This window comes from Ammospiza nelsoni, chromosome 3 (genome assembly GCF_027579445.1).
Source record: "Ammospiza nelsoni isolate bAmmNel1 chromosome 3, bAmmNel1.pri, whole genome shotgun sequence".
Taxonomy (NCBI): domain Eukaryota; kingdom Metazoa; phylum Chordata; class Aves; order Passeriformes; family Passerellidae; genus Ammospiza; species Ammospiza nelsoni.
The window spans coordinates 39,637,403-39,655,656 of NC_080635.1; the positions used below are offsets into that span (position 1 = coordinate 39,637,403).

The 18,254-nt window shown below is 36.4% G+C and overlaps 1 protein-coding gene across 1 annotated transcript in view; it reads right to left on the reverse strand.

Annotated features, from left to right (window-relative positions):
• The window catches only part of PDE10A (phosphodiesterase 10A), a 166,276-nt gene that overhangs the window by 42,383 nt on the left and 105,639 nt on the right, over positions 1 to 18,254 (reverse strand). The window contains exons 4-6 of the mRNA XM_059467800.1: positions 15,192 to 15,312; positions 13,270 to 13,319; positions 420 to 560 (exon numbers count right to left, since the gene is read on the reverse strand). Of these exons, the coding sequence (XP_059323783.1) occupies positions 420 to 560; positions 13,270 to 13,319; positions 15,192 to 15,312 (312 nt within the window). The remainder of the gene's footprint in view (positions 1 to 419; positions 561 to 13,269; positions 13,320 to 15,191; positions 15,313 to 18,254) is intronic.

Sequence of the window (18,254 nt, forward strand, 5' to 3'; positions counted from 1 at the left end):
AATAATCAGAATTCTAACTGACATTCTTGTCAGTGTCAGCCCTGTATTAAAATTAAATCAAATTTGATTGACTACATGAAAGTCTTCTTGTTTGGGGTAATATTTCAAGACCAAGAAGACAGGAGTTTTGATTGGTTGTTTTTTCCTATTGACGTAGTTCCATCATGTCCTTTACCTGACAACCAAAAAAAAAGGTAAAATAACCCAAAGTCAAAAAAACCTCAAACCTGTAAAACTAGAAATAAATGAAGTATTCTGAAATTATTCCATCAGTTAATCCAAACTCAGATTTACTTTCCTGGTATCGGGACAGATGTAAATTCTATAATTAAATGTTCATCTCAATAAACATTTCAGCATCAACACATTCATTCTAAGAGCATGCTGCAATATCTCATTAAGAAAATAAAGCTTTTTACCCCCAGAATATCTTCTACTAACAACGTTTTTCTGGATCTGGCTACATAAGCAGATACAGTAGTGCCATGTGCAATGGGTCCTGCAGGAATGAGTCGTGGGTGTCCTTCTTTAGCTCCTGGTGGTGTGAATACACACAGACTCTAGTTAGAAAGAAAAAAAAAAGAGAGGAAAAAAAGGGAAGAAAAGCAATTAGAAAGCATGATTACTTTTACAGTTATGTACAATAAAGTAGATAATGTAAAGGAACACAGCTTTTGACAATGAAAAGTAGTTGAATAAACTCTGCTTAATTCTTCTGAAATCTTAGAAAACGCCACTCTAAAGTCATCCAGGTAACTCCAGCACAACTCCTGGGGAGCACAGTGGATAACTTAAGTCACTTGTTATTTATATCAGGGTAGGAATGCATTTACTTTGAACACATAATACACAGCATACAAGACTCACTCAAGATAACATTACCCTGTAAGAAAAACATTATCTTTACTTTTTTACCTACGACACACTCATTACTGCAATAGAAAATTTTCAAAAAGTAGAGATAATATTTAAACTTCTTTTTATATACACCAGAGATAGGTGACAATGCCACACCACAATGTATTACTAACACTCCTCTTAAGAATGGCCACAGGTTGTGCTGCTGATTAATTTCACCCTCAGAATTTGCTTTCATTAGGGCTGCAATCAGACAGGAGCTGTTTTCCAGCATGGATTATCACAGGTAACATTTGCATACAAAAATTCAGCTTCTACTATCAGCTGTAGAAAATGAAGTGATGACATAAGATGCATCCTCTCATAATTCTCCCTTCTTTACAAACATGCATGGTCTGTTATAAAGCACTAGTACTAAACAATTCCAAAAAAAAAAACCAACCCCACTGAAATGTTCAGAAGCTAAAGAGATGCAATATAATGCACCATAAGAAGGTACTCCTGAAGTGATGAAGATTCCTTAGCTGTAATGAATTACCAGCATGTTGGAAGGAGAATGTTGGGACTTTATGCTGAGGGGAAAAAATGGTCACTTAAAAGTATGAAATTCATAGCCAAAACAAGATTGAAGTCTGTCCAAGAAGAATCAGTAGTCCAACCAATAGGGTATTTAGTAAGCTCAAAAGAAAAACACTCAAAATTCTGACAAAACCACTAACTGAGTACTTTGTTCTTAAGCAGAAAGTCAGTCCCAAAAAAATTCAGCAAGACAAGAAAGTGAGTTTTCCATCCAGCAACTCACAAGAAAGTGAGTTTTCCATTCATTTGCTAACATGTGATATAGATGAAAATTAAACTGTCTTGAAAACAATAAGAAAATGGAGCTGCCCCAAACTATTTTAGCACTGACAAGTGATTTTTTTCAGTTGGAAGGAAAGCTGCTTCTTCCATGGACTAGCTGCTGAATATTCACATTATTTACTCCATTTTGATGTCTTGCATTACAGTACAGGCACAAGAAATCATGGAATATTCTGTTTATTCTTATCCTAAACCTGAACCTTATTCTTCAAACCCATTTATGCTCACAGCTTCTTTGTGTGGCCCCTAGAAATAAGATGCACTTGAAAAGTGCATATGAATTTCCATATGAATTATAAAAATTCAATTTAAAAAAAGCAACATCCAAACAATCAAAAACCATCCAATCAATACATTGAATCTGTCAGAAAAAGCCTACTCAATATACCAGAATAAAAAGCTCCATTTACTCTTACTTGCTTATAAACTAATAAAGATACATAAAATTTTTAAATAAAAACTTAGCTTCATAGCTGCTTGCCTTCATAAGCTTCAGTTCATGTTTTTACATGCACTTAAATAGAATGAAAAAGAGCATTTTACATAACATAGCCAAGAAAAGCACACCATGATCTAAAAAAAAAAATTACATTATTCTAATAAAACTGAGGAAACCACAGATCTTTCTTTATTTAGATCAGTGTTCTGGTATAAAATAATTTTCAAAAAATAAAAAAGGTAGTAAAATACAAAGAGCATAGAAATACTGAAATACATGTCATAGTCTGATCTGCTATACTATATGCTTAAGACTTACTATTTAAAATACACTCTTATAGTAGGAAAAGCAACACTGAAAAGGTGGTTTCTATTGAAGAGAACTGCAAAATGTAGAGATGCAACAGAATGTTAAAAGTCTGATTTATGTAGTCCAAGTAGTGGAATGAGTCAAAATTAACAGGATAGAGAGCAAAGCTGATTTTGCTGAAGATGCCAAAGAATAACTTTTATTCACACCTTCTTCTATGCTTCAGATACATTTGGTTCTTTTTACCATGGTATCAATGCATTACATATAGCAATGTAACTGTGCTACTTAAATTATGTGTGTAAAATGTGCTTTTCACACTCATCTCCTGAGGATGCCCAGTCTTAAACATAATACAATGCACAAATCTCTCTTCTCAGAAAGAGCTTCTCAAAAAAAAAAAATCCAAAAAAACCAAAAAAAAAAAAAAAAAAAAAAAACCAAAAAAAAGGAAGAAAATCAAACAACAACTTGCACCAGAAAACAAAGAATTCACTTCTCCCACACCTTCAGTGGCCAAAAACCTGCGCTGACATTATGCAGTATTGCCTGCTAAGGCTGCTTTCACCAGCAAAGCCTTTCCTGTGTCCTTGTGTATCATTCTGTCTGGTAAACCTCTCTGTTGCTAACACAATAAAGTATTGCTGTGAACAAGTTTCCCTATGCTGAAAAAAGTTTGTGAACATTATTTTACTTCCAGCTTCTGCAAAAAAGAGTTACAGAAGCAATCCCATTCTGCTTCTAAGGAAAGTTGCAAACCTGTGGCTAAGGGGTCAGTGATCTAAAAACTCTTCTAACTACCCAACAGGTTCTAAATTTGCCACTGTTCCTCCTGATTGCAGAAGTAGAAATGACTGCAGAACAAATTATAGTCTTATCCTAACCATGCAGCACTGTTAAAAAGAAAGGCAATTTTTCTCCTAACCATATATGAGCTGAAATTAATCCATAAGCTTCTACCATTCCACACTGACTTTATACATACAGCTGATAAATTGCTGTGAGTGGTTGTACGTTCCACATTTGATTAATTTAAATCTGAATGAGTTTAAATGTTTATTGCCAATTAATTATGTAGAAATGTCTCCAATAGAAGGCATCAATGGCAAGGTCAGTCAAACAAAACAAAGTAAACTGCGCTCTGCTCTACTATGGCATGTTACTGAAATAATCTCTGAGGTACCCCACAGACAGACCTTTATGGGAATCTCTAAAATTAACACTGTCAAAAAACAGCAGGTTTTTCACATCACCTATCCAGCTCACTTTTATTTTCTTTCTCTTAAGAAAATACTTATGAAATGAAATGTACTGCAGTAATGGTAAAATTTGGGGGACACCTATTTTCTTCTAACTGTGAACAACTCGAGCATTATTTTCATTTACAAATGTACATTCCAATATTCTTTCACTAGGCTGAAAAGACAACTAAAATGTTTCCATACAGACATCAGATATATTGCGTACAGCTTCACAAGTAAAAGAAATTATTAAATTTGGCCCTTTCAAATTAACTTGCATTTTCTCAGTTTGTCTGAATATTTTACTTCAAAAAAAGACAGTTTGTGTTTCTGGTAATGATAATAAACAATGATTAATAATCAAAATAAGAAACAAGTGGATCTTCATCCACAAGTTAACCAATATATAGTCAATAAAAAAGGAAATATGAGAATATTAGGGCCCCTGATTTCCCAAATACTATACTGATAACTCACAATGCAGTAAAAGGAGACAGCAGGACATTTGTGCACTGCTCACAGACTCTTTTGCTGCTACTATCACTTGCAGTGAGCCTCTAAGTCAGTATCAGAAAGGGATAAATACAAATAGCTCTTTACTGATAATGCTATGTCACGGTCTCTCTCCAGGCAAAAGTTAAATACTAAAAGATAACTACTGTAGAAAGAGCATTAGGTATGTCTTCTGCTGATGAGAGAGAAGGCAACCAAAATGGGAGATTCAGTCTGGATCTGAAAAACTACCAAAAGGACAAACATTGGCTTGGAGAGAGAATTCTCTGGAAGCTTACACGTTCAGGCATTCTGGCACCTGGCAGTCCACAGGACTCTCTAATTCCCAATTTTGACCTGTTTACCCTCCTTCCAGACAAAGACATAACCTCCCTTTCTACATCAGTCTTAACTATCCTATTAAAAATATTCTCCCAATAAGTTCCATATGGTGATGGACTTCTTTAAATGTAGTAGGCAGGGGAACACTAAAGTTTGACATCAAGAACTTCCTGTAACTTGTTGAAACCCTAGAGCACATGAGATTCTTTCTTTTCTTCCACCTGTGACAGGACAGATTGCTCTAAGTGGGCCTAAAATCTTTGAAATTACTCCTCCCCTCATTGTTTAGTCACTTAATTCACTTCTATTAAGTCCACAGCCAAAAAAATCTCCTATTAATTTTGATGGATGTAACAGTGTGGTTTGGAACCCACTAATGACCTATCATAAACACAGAGATCAAGAGGTTGTTAAAAAAGCAAACTGAAGCAAAACAGAAAGTCCAAAAGAAATTGTGACCTTAACAAATGTTTAAACACTGGTGAACACAGACAAATGTTGCAAAATTCACCATTTCATCTTGGTGGTATTAGGCTATATAGTTGAAGGATTCAATGATCTCAGAGTTTTTTCCAACTTAAAACATTCTATTGATTCTATTCTATGAGCCATGTTTCTTAGGCACTCTAGGTATAGGTAACATATTGTTGTCTCTAATATATTTTAAAAATACTAATGTATATACAAGCCTGCCAGTATACAGGAATGCAGAATGATGTACTATAACTGTTTCTTGAGGGATATAAAGATGAAAACATCCTCAATTCACAAATAAACTTGGCTTTCAGAGACATAACAAGATCAGAATATACTCAATGAGCCATAATACCATGGGTTTGGTGCTCTTTCCTTGGTACTATGCACTCAGTCTAGTAACATTATTAAGTAATTTATCTTGAATCTCTTACTGTGGCTGAAAAAGCCTTCTTTACTCCTCATCTCTAACAGCTAAGAGCATGCATATGAAGAATTACTCATGTTCATCTTGTCATACTGGCGTAACTTGGCCCCATTGTTGGTTTCTCCAGTGAAAATCTAATGCTTGACAGAGACAGCAGATTAAAATCCCAGTAAAAGAAAACATGAGTAGTAGCAGCAAGTCTCATAACACAATAGCATCCGCAACTCTTGACAGATATTGTTACAGCACTAAGTAAGAAAACTGCAGTTTTCAGTGATTTCCATCTTGGGCTCTTCTGATGAAGATGACAACCACCAGTATAATTGATGCTCTTTTCCTAGCCACTGTTGGTATGCAGCTTGTTGGAATCCAACACCAAATCCTATCTCACAAAACCCAGAAACCATTCAACCAACTACATAAAGTTTGTCAGGATTAGAATTAAACTGCAAACATGTATTCATCATCATCATCATTTCACAAACAGTTACTTCTTCTTTTCATGTAACTACTCATAACTAACCAAATGACAATCACAAACCAATTTTTCTAAAAGCTCCTTGTAGAAAAGCAGTTTGGATAAGAACCAGACATTTTAATGATTAAAATGAAGGATGAGTACACATGAGACAAGCATTCTGCTAACAAACTATTTTGGTGGTACAGGTGACTGGATTTTGATCTAGTTTATTCCTCAGGACAATCTGCTAATAAAACTGGTCCTAAAATGCTTCATGGGAAATCATTTAATATTCAACTGACATTAAATGAAAGCCTTCATACTAAAGCATTGCTATGTGATTTGATGCTTGGGGGAAAGAAAAAATTAAAGAGAAAATGGAAATTGATCAACCTGATATTAAGTGAGTTTAATGGCCTTCGGTGCTCACATCTGTTTCTGTTCAATAACAGCAATAGATTTTTACTCTTGGTAAAGGACAACTTAAATGTAAGACCACACAACTGAGCAATAAAATTATCTGCAGATATTTACAAAAACTGTGTCCTAAGGCCTGGATTTTTAGCAAGAATAAAACTCAACATAATAGGCAAAGATGACCAAGAAAAACAAACTAACATGATTTAATTTGGAAATTATTTACAGCCAAGCTGCTTGCATTTGTTATGTGGCATATTTGAAGTAGGAGCCCAACACTGTCATGCAAAAAGCTTAAAGAGCTCTAGGAAATTATGGGTTTAAGCACAAGTGCCACAGTCTGACTGTACGAGGGAGGCACACGGAGATAAAAGAAGACACCAGATAAAAACACCAGCAACCACCACCATTGTTTATAAAAAACTTGTTTCCTTTGCAATATAACACAGTGTATTACAGGAGATTTGCAATTTTAAGCCACATCATATGCACAAATGTTGGATACTAGTGAAATGAAGATGGTGCACTTACTATAGAACTACTAACAGTTGGTGTTTTTCTTTTGTTTTTGGCAGGAGGGTTATGTCTTCACCTTTCTGAATAGTATCAATTTTTAACTGCACTTAAGTCCTGGAAACTTTCCAGTTGATTTACACAAGAAAAGCACCATAAGAGTTATAGAAGTTCATTGACACAGAAAATCAAGTTGATATGCCTCCCTCCTATCCCTTCCATTTTAAGGCATGGTCAGCTAAGCATTTTTCTCTAAGACATTTGGCAGAACAGGTCCCAAACACTCCTCCAGGGATGAGGATCCCTGAATTTGCACAAGGAACAGACTGTCATGCTTCCTTACAGCCACAGCTGAGGAAGTTTTCCCAATGCCAAGTCAAGCACACTGCTTCTTGCCCTACACACTATAGGTATTGGAGATGATTCCCTTCCTCTCTGCCTTATTCAAGCATATCTTCATGTCTCAACTTTCTTTTCTTTAGACTATGCAAAACCATTTTTGTTTCCTGACCATTGTCTTTGCTCTCTCCTGAACTCACTTCAGCTCCTCCAATTCTATTTTTTCTTAAAGTGCTGTGTTTAAATGTTTTATTCCATCTGAGGCTTTAGCAGTGGAGAGAGAAAAAGGAAAAAATACATTAGGACTAGAGTTCTGTTTGTGATACATACATAAGTGTACTTTTTATTACAGCAATGATTATTGCAGACTTATTTTTACCTTCAAATTCACTGACAACACTAGAATCTTTCTCAGAGTCATCAACTGCCCCACACAGAGGCAATATGTGGAAAGCCAAGCACTTAGCTGAATCATTGTCTGGTTTCTTCTGATCATTTTCCAAAACCCATTTTGAAATCAAACATACAAACATATCTGCAGTCCTATATTCTTTCTTTACCTGTGCATTAATGAATACAGTAAGCAAAACCAGATACCTGAATAAATCTCTGCAGATTTATGCAAAACCACCTCCCATTCTGATAGTGAAACACAAACACCTGGACTCTATCTAGTTTTCTAGCAATTTCTACATTCTACCTATAGCATATACTCATGTATGCACAAACTGGGGAATGGAGATGCTGGAGAGCAGCACCACAGAAAGGGACCTGGGGGTCCTGGTTGATGGCAAGTTGAACCTGACTCAGCAGTGCCCTGGCACCCAAGAGGGCCAGCCCTGTCCTGGGGGCATCAGGCACTGCATCACCAGCAGGGCAAGGGAGGGGATTGTGCTGCTCTGCTCTGAGCTGGGGCAGCCTCACCTCGAGTGCTGGGGGCAGTGTTGGGTGACACAATGCAAAAAAGACATTAAGGTCTCAGAGAATGTCCAAACCACAGCAAAAGTGATGATGAAGAGCCTTGAGGAGCAGCTGAGGTCACTTGGTCTGTTCAGCATGGGGGAGACTGAGGGCAGAGCTCACTGCAGTTCCAGCTTCCTTGTGAGGGGAACAGGAGGGGCAGGCACTGATCTCTGCTCTGAGGTGACAGTGACAGGACCTGGGGAAATGGCCTGAAGCTGTGTCAGGGAAGGTTTAGGTTGGCTATTATGATAAGGTTCTTTATCCAGAGGGTGGATGGGCACTGGAACAGCACCCCAGGGAAGTGGTCACAGCACCAGCCTGGCAGAGTTCAGGACAATGCTCTCAGGCACAGACCAGTTCTTGTGGTGTCCTGTGCAGGCCAGGAACTGGATTTCAATGATCCTCATGGGTGCCTTCCAACTCAGGATATTCTATCATACTTTCATCATGAACACATTCCACAAATCCTGAATATTAAATTAAACAAGACCAAAATTTCCCTAAGATACATTGTGACAGTTATTTATTTCTTTCAGCTTGACAATTTATTGACTCAAATTTAAACTCTAACACTGCACCTAAACAAGAGCTTTCACTCTCCACTGAGTATCACTATTCACTGGCAAATAAGAAAGCAACAGATTTCTTCCACTTTACATATAAAAGAACCCCATGGTCTTAGAACTGATTCAAGGATATAGACCAAAGTTTCCTGAATTGACTTGCAACTAGAAGGATTTCACCCGGAAACATGTCTAAAAGACTCAAATTTCAGAGAAGATGTCTATGCATTCAAAAACCAGAGATAGCAGGCAGTACAGGGTTTTTCCGGTGTTCTTAATTCAAATCACCCACCTCATAAACTCACTAGGTGGCACTGCATACACATCAAGCAGCAACAACTTTTGCATGACTAGAAATTAAAGAATGGCTTAATAAAATACACCCTGAAGCACAGAGTATGTGCACATATTTGTGGCCTCGCATAATTATTTCTTACAATAAAGCTATTGGAAACTTCTGTCTGAAGCGAGGATAATCTGTTTGTCAACACAATTTGCAGTTTCAGGAACTAAGCAACACAAGACCGAGTAAAAGTTGCTTTAAGTGGATGCCTGTTAAACATGAAGACATACATCTTTACGTAGGAATCACGGTGTAATCATAAGGCAAATTACTCATACAAGTAAGGACTATAAACAAGAAGTATCTGAAGAATTGATTAATGTAGTAATACATTAGGAACTCTGTAACTGTGATAAGTATTTTTGAAATAGTGCCTTGTAAAGATGTCAGCTTATGGACTTAAATGCCCAGCTAGCATGATACTTAGGCAATTGATTTACACACACGGTACCCAATATGAGGATTTCAGTAAATCCTTTAAGACATGTTTGAAGATGATACTTAATCAAGGTCATAACAGCAGAATTATGAACTGTTGTTCATTCATCCCCATAAAAACAAAAAAGAAAATGTCCTTTGCTGGAGAGTTGTGAAACATTCCTGTTTGATTTGGAAGTGTTTCTGTTCTCCAGTATTTAGAATTTGTAAAACAGCTGCTATGTACCTGAAAAAAACCCAACTTTATTTGCATAACTACACTAACCCATGGACACGGATAATCCCTTAGATATGAAGAAAGTTCAAAAACCAGAGGCAGTATGGGCCCAGGTCTGTTCAGATTATGACCCAGATGTGGAAGCTCTACTGTTTTTAGCACAAGTACTTTGCAATTCATTCTAGCACATACACAGCACAGGCAGAACCAGATTCTGAAACACTGGGCAACTTCACAGGGAAGGAAGGAGCTGGGCATGCAAGAGTGCTCACCTGCTAGAGGGCAATAATTTGAAAAACAGAATCACCATCAGAACACTCTCAGTTAGGACTACATCGAGTGGTAGTGCTTTCAAGTAATTTGAACACCCAGAAGGATGCTAAAATAATTTAACTATCCACACTGGAATCATTCTGGCACCAATTCTGAGTATTACTTGCATTAAAAAATGCACCGGAATCTGCAATTGATGCGGCATCTTCTATTTCAGGCAAATTCACTCAAGTCAATATCCTGAAGGCATTCAACCTGAACTATCAGCTAGAAGTTATTTAGTCCTTATGCTGCTTTCCAACTCTAATATAGTATGTAAACTTCAATAGAGAGAAAGAAAATAAGGCTGTAAAAAAACTTTTTATATGGACAGATATTTTTACAAACTTACTTTTGTGCCATTAAACTCCAATGATTGTTTTCTAAAGCACTGTCCTCCTTTAAAGGCAATTGTATCATCTATGTTTTGCAAAAAGAAAGGGACTGGCTAATCTACGGCTTTTTCTCAAACTAGATGAATTTTCTTTCAGTACTAATGTAATTTTCATGTAAAGAAAATTCTGCCTATATTAAATATGGCACCAAAGAATGATTTAGTGTGCACTCTTAATAATCCATTAAAAAAGCAATTGGCAATGATATGGCTATTTTCTTAATATTAAGAATATTAAGAAATAATAGCACAAAATATGTAGTAATCATTTACTAGTTTTCATTTTTCAAAAATTAAGCATTTCTGTAAAATGAAAATTATCTTCTATCCTAATTAGAAACTCACTGTTTAATCCAGGCTAAAGGTAGTTAAGGATATCTCATATTGCAAAAATTCTCCTTTGATAAGATTAACATAAACCAAAAATCGCAAATCTGGATTAATTTAAACAAGCAAAAGTATACCTATACACATTTAAAGCAGGAACTGCAATGAAGTAGAGTTAGTGCTTATGCTTGAGGTTTGGTCATAAATTCCCTTAGAGAATATTGTCAGAACACATGCATCACTAAATATTAGAAAACCATTTCAAAGCAGTTATCTACTTGTTAATAGGATTGCTCCATTTTTACACACTCCCATCCCAAAACTTGATTCCCAAAAAGACATACACACACACACAGACACACATTCCTAGCTGGATAACAAGCAGATATTTTCTAAGCTAATGAACAAAAAGCCCAATGCTAAATTGGGGGGATAGGGTCAGGGGGTGGTGATGAGGGTAGAGGAAGGATTCTGCCAAATTTGCAAAATTCAAGTCCCATATCTACCACCAAAATCTTAAGCCAGCATAAGGTAAATACTATTCTTCAACACATGGCCATAGATATTCAGCAAATACTCCATGCAGGCAAATCAAAAGTTTTTTGGTTTTGTTTTTTTTTTTTTTTTTAATTTCAGCTTAAAGAATTAGCTCGTTCCTGATTTTGCTATGCAGAATCTTTCTGTTCCCATTTTAAAAAGACATTTAATAAAAACAAATAAAACCTCATTGCCAGTGCTTGCTGGGCAATGGCTAATCTCACTTGGATACATCCTTTAAATTAAATATTCCAGAGACAAAGGCTACCCAAATTAATTTACAATGACAATTTATTATAAGAAATAGGCTAATGCATTGCCATTTAGCTACAAGACTACAAACACGAGTTTGGCCCAAAGCCCGCTAAAGTGAATGGAAAATCTCACACTAACTTCAAAGGACTTGGGATCAGTCCCTATAATAACTACATGAAGAACATTCCATTTTGGGTGATGCAGCTACATAGCAGTGGTTAATAAAGTCAATGTGTGTTTTTAGTGGTTGGAGCTTTTTTTCAGGAAAGAGTTGTACTGGAATACTGGGAAGCAAATAGATTCATCTGCCCAATATGTTATTAAAAAAAAAAAAAAGAAAAGAAAAAGCAGAAGGTCATGTAGTACCCAGGCCCTTTTTGAGCCTCAACTCAAAAAGGCTGTGAGTAATCCCATATTATGCCATACTAATCTAATAGGAAAAACCTCACCATAGCAAAAATTCTCCTTGCCTCAAGCAGTAAAGTTAATTTTACTGTAATCTTTTAGAAAGCATTCAGAGATGAGCATGCTCAGCTGGCAGGCAGCCACTGCCACCAAAGCTGTCGAGAGCTGTGCATTTGGGATGGAGGCTGAACTTCCTGCAGGTTCCTGCCTCTGGCAGCAGGAGGGAAATTTTGAGTGACTGCTTCTATTACCCCTACCCATGACAATGAATGCTGACACCTACTAATAAGAACCAAAGACGGCACTCAAACTGATGAACAACATGTTTCTTAAATCATACATCTCAGTGAGTTATTTAAAAATATATGCTATTCATTTGCTTAGCAGAAGCCATTGAGAGAAGAAAGATGTTTTTGAATAATAAAGTGGGTTATCTTTATTATGTGAAACAGTTATATCACAAAAAATGCAAAACTTCATTTCCATTTCGTATAGGAAATTTCTGTATGGGCCTTCTTCCATATAAAATTACTTGCAGGTTTGTACATCTTCAATTCTGTTACCACTACTTCAAAACAGTAACTTTCACAGTTTTTTTCTGAATCCAAATATTGCACAACATGCAAAGGAAATTGGCTAATGGACTATAGAAGAATAAGCTATCAAAACTGACTGCGTAAAGTAAGGAAAAAATAAGACGAGAAAAAAAATTTTCCTCCCTAATCACTGCTTGTTTCTTGAACCAATGAAAGACAAAATTTCCAACAAATTCTGATTTTTAATTTGAGGGAACTAACTGAAGTACTACACCAAATTTCCTTCTGATAGCCATTCAAAGAAATTACAAAGTCTCGTATTATGCTAACTGTACAAATCCAACTGGATAAAAAAAGATGCAAGGTATTCTAACATTCAAATAACAAAAGAACAAATATTGGGCTCGCTGTTGTTTGAATTATTACATCAGAAAGCAACTGAATTACTAATTTTTAAATTTTTATTTTATGCCAACCAGAACCTACATCACTTCACTATCAAGTTGCAGCTGACAATTAACATCTAAAAAAATCAGAGAGATAACTAGATGCAAAGAAAAGGCTATGCAGACATTAAATCCAAGTAAAGTTTTCTGTTTCTTAAAGACAATTTATAATAGGGTTAAATCACAAGTTAAGCTTCCAGAGTCAGAGAAACAATAGCATTATTGCCAAATCTTAAAAAAAAAACCCAAAAAGACCAAGGATCTAAATGGAGAGAATATTTTTTTCATTACCACCATTATTATATTAGAAAACATACTTGTGATGGTACAGAAAAGCAGCATTTTAATCCAGTATACTTACATTATTGCATTCTCCCAGGAAATATAGTGCAAATCCATCAGCTTTTGTAGCTGTCAAAGCAATAACAAAAGAAATAATTGTACTCACAGGGATAAATCAAACTTAGGCAACATCTTTGAGGTGAAACCACAGATTCAATTCCACTTAGGACAAACATCTACCATTCAAAAGATTAAGATCTTCTGCTGTGTCTCCTAAAACTTCTACGAGTCTATAAAGTTAGAGGTTCTTGCTTTCTTCATTGCCATTTACAGCATTTTAAAAGATAATTAGAAACAACTTCTTCATACATCTATACTCCAAGGCCTAATGTCTGTAAAAGCAAATGAATCCAAACACTAGATGTACCGTTATACAGTGTATTTACAATATAATCTGTCAGATACCACTGCAATTTTTATGAGTAAAATAAATGCTAATTGTAAATGTTAAGCTATATTTGTCCTTGCCTTAAGAGAGAAAATCATGGGAAAATGAGGAGTTACAAATACTGCCATAAAAATGTGTTTCCAAACAAACTGCTTCTATTTTCTGCACCTAGCCCATATTAAAAATAGTGACACTCACCAGAAAGTTTATACTTCATAGATTGCTGCGAAATTAAGAGTGTGGTATGAAACAGGGTAAAGTCAAGTTCCTTAAACTCTCAAAAGCTTAGAGTCAACCAACCATCATAACTTATCCTCAAAATCAGAACAGTACATAGCAGAAAATGTTTCTCAGCCTGCTCTATGCAACAGGTTTGGATCATGTGTCTTTCCAAAAGTTCATAAACATTCTAAAAAGAGAGTAAACAGACTTATCTGGTACCTATTATTTTATGAATGAACTCAAAAATCTTTTTAGTACATTTCAGTGGAAAACATTTTACTTGTGTGCAAACAAATCAAATGGCTTTCTTAATTTCTTTGACCAAAGGAAAAAAATTCCACTGTGTAGTTACTTGCTCATTGTCAACTGTGCAGCATTATTAAGAGTTGAGGGCAGAGTAATTTGCATTCAGATTTTAAATCCTTCAGCTGTAGTACATAAGTACCTACAAGTCAAATGAGTACTGTAAAGGAAATAATATATAAAAAGCCCTCCCATCTGCTATTCAAAAGGAAAAAAAAATGTAATACATAAGCACTCTGTATGGTCCAGTCTCACTTGCTGTTTCTTAACAAATTTGTTTTGCTGTGAGTTGGACATCAATATCCAAATAGTAGCCTAAGCAAAATCAGCAGATTTTGCAGAGAAAAGGTTATTTTAAAACATCATATATATAAACCAATACTATTACCCATCGGTACAAAATTATGAAGCAGCTGGGACAGTAAAACCTTTCTAAAGAGCTGACTGAAATCTATCGTGACACTTCTAACTGAAGTCTGAGTACATCTACTCTGGCTAAAAAGAAGCCAAATTACACTTGTATTGTTATTGAGTGTTTTTTTTGTTTTTAATTTTTAACTTTTGATAATATGCAGTATTTTCTTACCACATAAGGTACTTACACCTGATAGGAAAAATAGTTAAACAACTGAATTTGAGATCACATAAAAGATATGCCTTCTTCCAGTGGCATTTCAATTGTTTCAAAAGGAATTTAAATATGCAGTGATATTACTGATAGACTTTTATTTTCTTACTTTCACTACTGAAATTGCAACACCATCATAACCAGAACAGATTCTTTGGTTCATTTAACACGAGACTCTAATATCACAATAGGATATGCAACTCTCTCCACAGATGAAATTCACTTCAGTGCAGCTAGGGATTCACTGAGGGACAGAAGGTGAAGTAGTTCACACTGAGAGAACATCCAGTGGGAACACCGTTATCCCTAAGTACCTGTCTTTATTAATTAAACCACGTAAGAAATGTGCTGTGCACTGATGCTGAGTAACAGCTCAGAGACACCTGATTCTCCTTCTTACCTATTTTAATGATGCTGCTCAGTTCATACAGAAGCAGTTGGTTATCTCCTCCTGTATCCAGACGCTGCTCTATGTAGCTGTTCAATTCATACACTACGCCTTGCATATTCGTATCCTGGTACTATGGGAGCAAAGATGAGAAGAACATTTTAGAATAACTGAGATGCATTTTGCAGGTTAGAAACATACAAATTCATTAAAAATAATATGTTAAGATTTCAGTACTGAGCCAAGTAGAGCTGTCCTAATCCAGCTACCTGAAGAGCAAGGTCACCTCTAAACAAGAGGCATAGCACTCCACCCTCTGTTAATTAAACATTTGTTCAAAGCACATTGAGAACACCACTCAACAATTAATAATCACCTAAACTGAGCCAGGGTCATGAACAACGTCTAAAGAAAATGAGAGACATGACAATTATCAAGTAAGTAGAATGTCATCACTGAGTCAGAGTTGACACAAACTCCAAAAACAGTCAGAAGAAGGCTAATTCACTTTGTTAGGAAATCCATTTCTTTTTATACTCTAGTTTGCTACAGGTGGACCCGATTGGTTCTTTAATCAAAGCACCATCCCCATTGGTTAATTAAGAAACCACCCATTTGTAAACAACCTTACGGGCAAAACAGCTTATCACAAAACACCTGCAGATTGTTCACAATTCTTTCTCTCCAGCTCTCTCAGACCAATTCATGGGAAAGCTATCTAGCTTTCCCTCTCTCTGACCAGACTGTTACATTCATAGTAGACTTCAACTCCTTCCTTTTAAGCTCCTAGTCCACCAGGAAAGGAAGCAAGCAAGTGCCTTAGCTAGCATCTTCCACCTCAGATTCATGTGCCAAATGACAGAACTGTGCCAAGCACCAGAGCTTTCAGGTGGTGATAGCTCAGGAAGCTCAGCCTTTCAAATACAGAAGCAATTAACATCAACCAAGTGAAGGACAAAAATCACAAGTCAAAATACCCCCAGCCGCTGTGGCTTCATAGGCATTTGTTTCAACTGATGATGGCAGACACAAATCAAATCTGCTGGTAGATTACAAATCAGTTAGGATATTTAGATGGGAGCCATGGGGTGCTGATTGCTGGTATGATGGAACAGCACGATATGGTTAAAATCTCACAGGAAAGGAGATGCAGCCTCCCTTCAGGGGCCCAGCTGCATTTGTTTATCCATTTCCCAAGTTCTGAAGGGCTGTTAAAAACAGCACTATATGTGTATATGTAGCATGACAGCATCACGAACAATCATTTCACAGGAAGCAATACTTGGCACTAAGTAAAGATTCATTACCCTGCCCAAAACTGGTAATGTGGAAACTGAATAAAGTAATATGGTCAATTACTTACTGAACTCCATGATGCAGTAAATTACATTGCTTAAACTAAAAATTAAGCTGGTGATATTTAGACAAATTAATGTTGCTTGAAAGACCAAGGCTTACTCTTGTGCTCATTCATACTTCAAAGCCAAGTTTAATATAGATCATACTAATATAAACTACAATGGAAAATACCATAAATGTTCAGAGTATCACAGTCTAGCCCACTACCACTCCAACGTTTATGTGCATATGTGTAACTGCTCAATATCTTCTCTGCCTGTAAATGTGGGTAAACCTCCACATGTGACAATTACTGATGGATTAACACATAACTCATACGATATATTTCATTATATGACTTTCATTCCCCCTCTTATTTTCATGCATACAACACACTATGTCAGGAATACAGAGGATACATTTTGTAAATTCAGCAGATATTAATCTTGACTTGAAAATGGTTCCTGAGAATATACAATCTTTGCTATGACCTCTTCTTAATCTATTAATCTACTGCTCCACATGGACATATTAGAACATTTAAGTCCTAGGCTGTCCAAATACTCTCAATGTGTATCAAACCTGACACTTCATAATTCCTTCTGTAAAATGATGCAATGGTTATACATTTTGACAGCGATGTAAGGTTACACTGCATAAATGCATAAACTACTGCAGGTCTTGAGTTTACAATACAGCATGCCCCCGCCAATATTAGCACCATATGGCAGCTGGCAAGCTTCCACTGCCTGCCCTCTGTTGTGTCCCACATTACTCCTGTATGATTATTATTCAAAGGGAGAAAACAATAGCATAGTCTCATGCAAGTGGAGCTTTTATACTTACAATCTGTAGCCATAAGTAGCTGTAAAGCAGGAATATGGTGAACAAGAGTGTACACTATTCAGATGTGCTAACCCCAGTCTGCAAAAGTATGTGTAGCCACATACCCTAAAGCAACAACAGCTAATCAAGCACACATGCACTTTATCATGTGGAAAAATGCCTTCTCAGAACTTGGAAATGAATACACATCTTTTCGCCTGTGACGCACAGTCAGGATTTAAATCAAATTCTCAAAGGTTAAAGCTAATACGTTAAGAGAACGCATCATCAAAATGAGCCACGGTAGAATAACTGCTTTCCCTCTAATCAAGCAGCAGTTCAACCTGCATAGTAATTACATAATAGCTGGGTGCCCTTTATCCTCACCTCTGCCACATATGCTTGCAAACGTTTGGTAAGCAGGGCAAAGCACTCGTGTCACGGAAGGGAGGCAGCTGCGTAACGCCGGCCGCTGTTACGTGGCACGCGTCTGGCACTGACCATCTGCACACCCACAGCTGCCCAGATGAGTACAGCTTGTCCAGAGGCACAATTAAGTAATTCTTAGATCAATCATCAACAAAGATTCACTCCGTCATGCTGCAAAATGGTTTTCCTTTCATTACAGTACAGTCAAAGAGTTTTTTATTAGGTTCTAGGCATTTTATATTGGATAACTATAACTACGTTTGGTTGAAAAGCCACAAGAGTCTTTATGAAACCATGTATTTAAACACTAAGTCATCTGGAAACTCTGGTACAAGCACTGCCCAATGTGGTTGCTAACACAGACTTGTGCATATTTGGCGTAAAACTTACTTTGAGAAAGCAACTCATCAAAAAAATTCAACACACTTGATGGAAAAGAAGTATTTATTACATATATACACTATTATATGTAGTAAGCAGCAT